Source organism: Scyliorhinus canicula, chromosome 1 (assembly GCF_902713615.1).
Source record: "Scyliorhinus canicula chromosome 1, sScyCan1.1, whole genome shotgun sequence".
NCBI lineage: Eukaryota > Metazoa > Chordata > Chondrichthyes > Carcharhiniformes > Scyliorhinidae > Scyliorhinus > Scyliorhinus canicula.
This window is the reverse complement of record NC_052146.1, coordinates 189,243,652-189,249,798: the sequence shown is the minus strand read 5'-3', so window position 1 is coordinate 189,249,798 and position 6,147 is coordinate 189,243,652. Positions and strand designations below refer to the sequence as shown.

Sequence of the window (6,147 nt, the reverse complement as noted above, 5' to 3'; positions counted from 1 at the left end):
TGATGCCCGCCTCTACCACCTCTGCTGGCAAAGCGTTCCAGGCACCCACCACCCTCTGTGTAATAAACTTTCCACACACATCTCCCTTAAACTTTCCCCCTCTCACCTTGAAATCATGACCCCTTGTAATTGACGCCCCCACTCTTGGAAAAAGCTTGTTGCTATCCACCATGTCCATACCTCTCATAGTTGTGTAGACCTCAATCAGGTCCCCCCTCAACCTCCGTCTTTCCAACGAAAACAATCCTAATCTACTCAACCTTTCATTATAGCTAGCACCCTCCATACCAGGCAAAATCCTGGTGAACCTTCTCTGCACCGTCTCTAAAGCATCCACATCCTTCTGGTAATGTGGTGACCAGAACTGCACACAGTATTCCAATTGTGACCTAACCAAAGTCCTATACAACTGTAACATGACCTGCCGACTCTTGTACGCAATGTCCCATCCAATGAAGGCAAGCATGCTGTATGCCTTCTTGACCACTCTATCAACCTTCAGGATACAATGGACCGAACTCCCTGATCTCTCTGAAAATCAATTTTCCCCAGGACTCTTCCATTGACAGTATAGTCCACTCTTGAATTTGATCTTCCAAAATGCATCACCTCGCATTTGCCTGGATTGAACTCCATCTGCCATTTCTCTGCCCAACTCTCCAATCTATCTATATTTTGCTGTATTCTCTGACAGTCCTCCTCACTATCTGCAACTCCATTAATCTTAGTATCATCTGCAAACTTGCTAATCAGACCACCTATACCTTCCTCCAGGTCATTTATGTATATCACAAACAACAGTGGTCCGAGCACGGATCCCTGTGGAACATCACTAGACCACTAGTCACCTTTCTCCATTTTGAGACACTCCCTTCCACCATTACTCTCTGTCTCCTGTTGCCCAGCCAATTCTTTATCCATCTAGCTAGTACGCCCTGAACCCCATACGACTTCACTTTGTCCATCAACCTGCCATGGGAAACTTTATCAAACGCCTTACTGAAGTCCATGTATATGATATCTACAGCCCTTCCCTCATCAATTAACTTTGTCACTTCCTCAAAGAATTCTATTAGGTTTGTAAGACATGACCTTCCCTGCACAAAACCATGCTGCCTATCACTGATAAGTCTATTTTCTTCCAAATGTGAATAGATTGTATCCCTCAGCATCTTCTCCAACAGTTTGCCTACCACTGACATCAAGCTCAGAGGTCTATAATTCCCTGGATTATCCCTGCTACCCTTCTTAAACAAAGGGACAACATTAGCAATTCTCCAGTCCTCCGGGACCTCACCTGTGCTCAAGGATGCTGCAAAGATATGTGTTAAGGCCCCAGCTATTTCGTCCCTCATTTCCCTCAGTAACCTGGGATAGATCCCATCCGGTCCTGGGGACTTGTCCACCTTAATGCCTTTTAGAATACCCAAAACTTCCCCCTTCCTTATGCCGAATTGACCGAGAGTATTTAAACATCCATCCCTAGCCTCAACATCCGTTTTGTCCCTCTCCTTGGTGAATACCAATGCAAAGTACTCATTAAGAATCTCACTCATTTCCTCTGACTCTACGCATAAATTCCCTCTTTTGTCTTTGAGTGGGCCAAACCTTTCTCTAGTTACCCTCTTGCTCCTTATATATGATTAAAAGGCTTTGGGATTTTCCTTAACCCTGTCAGCCAAAGATATTTCATGAACCCTTTTAGCCCTCTTTATTGCGTATTTGGGGTGTTAAATAAAATCGTGTTGCATCTCATCAAGTGTTGGAAGTCTGTCTCTCATGACACTGCATCAGGTGCAGTCCACATCGACCCAGCCAGCCCAACACATCAGCGATGGTTCCACAGGGACAGGGGGTACCCACTCAGGAGGTGGGTAATGATCCCAGTGTTCTATTAAACTTTGATGTAATATGTTGTTATTCTTTGTTTTGAGATCCAGAATGACTTGATGAATGGATGATAAAGAAACCAGCAATCTTAAGAATGAATGATTAAAGTAAATAGAGTTCACAAACTCTGCTGAGATATAACTATTAATACAGTAATCTATTATCTAATATTAACTAATGATTTACTCATGATACTTCTTTCTCAAACCTAATCTATTCCGAGAGCTGTGATCAATTCCTCTGCTAACACTGAACTACCCAAAGTTTCCTGAGGTCTGATATTTATATTGGGAACTAGTGGTGCCCACCAATGTTTGAATGACACTGATATGTAATAATTAACCCTTCACTGGTCACCTACCATAACCAGAGCCTATGTTTACCCGGGCCCACTTGGTATTTATAATTTATCACACTTCCTCACCCTCACATGCTTCATCTCAGTGTATCCCCAGGATCTCCAGCTGAGGAAAAGGTGGCCTGCTGCCTTCCATGCCCTGTTTCCTGAGATGATCGTGTCGGGTGCCCCCTGGAGAGGCCTCTACCTTGAGGGTCCCGGCCTGCTTTCAGGCTGCACGGGTGTTGCAGTGTTACCCTGCATGGTGTGCTGGATGAAGGTGTGTCCATCACAGGCAGGGGGGTGGGTGGTGTCAGATGGGCTGAACACCCCCTGGATTCCCTGGGTGGGAGCTCTGGGCTGTATCTCTGCCGATCCTGTTCCCTTTGGGTGCCCAGGAGCACCTCAGCTTCTCCATGGGATGGGGCAAAAATTGGCAGGAGCACAGCCCAGGATTTCCACCCAGGACACAACTAAAATGGATTTAATTCACAGAATGATTGCAGTTGTTTAAATAAAGGGTAAATTTGTATTTATTTATTTTTATTGGTTTTTTTGAATAAATTTAGAGTCCCCAATTAAGGGGCAATTTAGCGAGGCCAGTCCACCTATCCTGTACATCTTGGGGTTGTGGGGGCGGAACTCACCGGGAAAATCTGCAAACTCCAAACGCCCATGATCCAGAGCTGGGATTGAACCTCGGACCTCGGCGCCGTGAGGTAGCAGGGCTAACCCACTGCTCCATCGTGCCGCCGTAACTTTGTATTTATAAAACATCTTTCACAAACTTGGTGTATCCCAAAGCGCAAGATAGCCCATGAGGTATTTGAAATGTAGTCATTGTTCTAATGTAGGAAATGTGACCGCCAATTTGTAAATATGGAGGCCTCAAAAAGAACAACAACCTGTTATTGATGATGGGTAGGTTGTGAGGTCAATGTTAACCAGGAGAGCGGCACTCTCCTTCAAAACTGTGGCCTTGTCCACCCAGCTGAGAGGTGAGACAGGCCTCGGTGTATCAACCTTCCTGAAGCACAGCTTTGGTAGTGTAGCACCAGCTTCGATTATGTGCTTAAACACATGACACCCTGACACAGAGGTGAGAATAGGGCTGCTGAGCCAAGGCTGACACTGACATAATTGGGACCAATTTTAAAGATAAAGGTGAAGGCATAATTCCGCTGAACACTAGGAAGGTCCTACTGTCTCAATTCCAGTCGTTCTTGTTTTTTTGACACATTCAATAATCGCAGTAAATGGATACATGATTGCATTTCTCAACTTCTCTCTGAATTTAGTCTGGGCCAGCGCATAAATACACGTGTTTGTACAGGAGCTCAGCAGTTGGAACATATCTGCAATATAGTCTCCGATAAGAAAGGGATCCGAGTATTGATCTGGCTCGTAATGTCTGTCTGTAATTCTGGAAATGAGGAAAAATACAACAGCTGGCATCCACAGCACGATGAAAGTACCAGAAATGGAGAAGAGTAAAATGATGGATTTCCTTCGACTCTGCATCTCTGGATCATCGCTGTTCTTGCTGTTTTGTTGACCTTGCAGTGCTCTGCGGGTTCGATTAGCCATCAGAATGTGTCTAACAGTCAGAGCGTTGAGAAATAGAATCACAAAGTACGGCAACAAGGGGTTTAAGATAATATCAATCCAGTCAAATGTGACCCATCCTGGCAAAGTGAAGTAAGTTGGTTTGAAATCAGCAACCCACTCCACGTTGTTAATTATATAGACAGGTTCAAAAGCAAAATACAGGGGGATGTTTTTGAAGCAGAACACAACACACACGGTCACTATTACCACAGCTGCAGTTTTCTCCTTGCAATACTTGTCTCTCAATTCTTGACAACAGATGAGGACAAAGCGATCGACAGTGAAAGCCACCGTCAACCAGACAGAGCAGTCAACAACCATATAGTTTATAACCTCATTAATACTTTCAATGGATGTGTAGTGTAGAGGTGAGTCTGGGAAATAATACCAAAGTATGTAATAGATTATCACATTGAAAATAATGACCATCAGGTCCGCAGTTGTCATACCCACCAGGTAAAGAGTGATCCCTTTGGATAGACCACAGCCTCCTCGGGACAGGAGCACAATTGTCAGGAAATTAGCTACAAAGAAAAAGCAAAGTCATCAAAGTAATTACAGATCATTACATGGAAATTACAGCAAAAATTCAGGTCATTCAGTCCATCAGGTCTATGCCAGCATTCATGCTCCATGAGTGCCTCCTCCTACCCTACTTCATTTCGCCATTTCAAACTAGCCTCATATTGCTTTCTTCTTCATGTACTTTTGAGATTCTCCTAGTGGAATGAAACCAGAAAATTCTGGGTACATGGTTTGAAGGCATAAGAAGAGATACAAGGAAAAATACCAAATTCCATCCAGTTTGCCTTCCACCATCCTGCTGATCACCTGATAGAACACTAGTGGAGTTGTTGACCTCCTATTCTGATCAATCTATCAATCAGTGTATGTGATAGCAAGACATGAGACTAGGAAAGCTCCCAATGGTGGAGCATTTGGGAACCATGGCTGTGTAACCTCTTATACCTCCATTTGCCACGTGCTGTACTTCCAATTCCTCAAAATCTGCATCCCAAGATGCATTTGAAAAGAAAGTAAATGTGATATATTGGAGAAAGTGCTCGTCATTGAAGGAAGACCTGAAACTGGATTCAGCATGAAGTAAGAAACTTTCTGCTTTTATACAATGAGATACATCATGAATTAAAGTTAATAAGTTAAAGACCAATTGAGAAAATAATCAGCTTCTTACCAGGCACTCCAAAGATTCCAAGAAAATGATAATAAATGAAAGTTGTCTGTTCAATTGTCGATAGTTCCATTAATTTCATGTTTGGAGAGTGGAGATAACATCTGCCTCTGAAGATATACTTGAAGCAACCACGGCCTTCAGTCAAGTCAGTGCCTTATATAAAACAATGAAATCCCCCGTGATTCTGTTCGGTTGTAGAGGGAGTAGAATTAGTTCCAAGTCTTTGAACAAACAGGTACAGTTATGTTGTCAGGTATTAGGCAATACAATTTTCAGATGCAAAGGACATTTATAACATAACCATTTCAGTTGAATAATATTATTCTGAAAACATAACTGCAGGAAAATTTGACTCTTCATGGGCTTATCCATACATTAATAAGTGAGGATTTAAGAATTGAAATAGGAATGTTCAGTCAACAGCACAGTAAGAGCGAAAATCGTTTTGTCCTTGTGCATATATTAATCTATTAAACCCAGGATTTTACGTTGAACAATTGGTGCTTATGGTTGGCACTTTTTAAAGTTCTTTCACACTGGACCAAGCTAAGACAGCATTTATTGCCCCACTCGAACTGTCCTTGAGAAGCTGGTGGTGTGCTACCTCTTGAACCAATGTAGGCCATGTGGTATAGTTACACCCACAGTGCTGTTGGGAAGGGATTTCCACGATTTATACCCAGCGACAGTGAGATTGCCAACAGCGACATTTTCCTAGTCAGAATGTTGTATGACTTGGGGGAAGTAGCTGGTGGTGGCGTTTCCATGTTCTTCTTGATGATAGAGGTAGTAGTTTTGGAAGGTGCTGACAAAGGAGCCTTGGTGATTTTGGGATGTGCATCTTGTGGATGGTACACATTGCTATCACTGTGTGCTGGTAGTTGAGGGAGTGAATGTTCAGGTGGTGAATGCTGAGGTGGTGAAAGGGATGCTAACCAAGCGGGCTGCTTTGTCTTGGACGGTGTCAAGCTTTTTCAGTGATGTTGGAGCTGAGCCCATCCAGGAAAATGGAGAGTTTTCCCTCACACTCCTGACTTGTGCTTTGTAGATGGTGGACAGGCTTCAGAAGTCAGTGCATGTGTCATTCGCCACAGAAAACCCAGTCTCTGAGCTGCTC

At 43.4% G+C, this 6,147-nt stretch overlaps 1 protein-coding gene across 1 annotated transcript; it reads right to left on the bottom strand.

The window, feature by feature from the left end:
• Positions 1 to 3,415: 3,415 nt before the first annotated feature.
• LOC119963040 (probable G-protein coupled receptor 139) lies at positions 3,416 to 5,109 on the bottom strand. The gene is made up of 2 exons (XM_038791580.1): positions 5,031 to 5,109; positions 3,416 to 4,359 (listed from the first exon to the last, which is right to left on the bottom strand). The coding sequence occupies exons 1-2, from the start codon at positions 5,107 to 5,109 to the stop codon at positions 3,416 to 3,418; spliced, it is 1,023 nt and encodes a 340-aa protein (XP_038647508.1).
• Between the last annotated feature and the right edge of the window lie 1,038 nt (positions 5,110 to 6,147).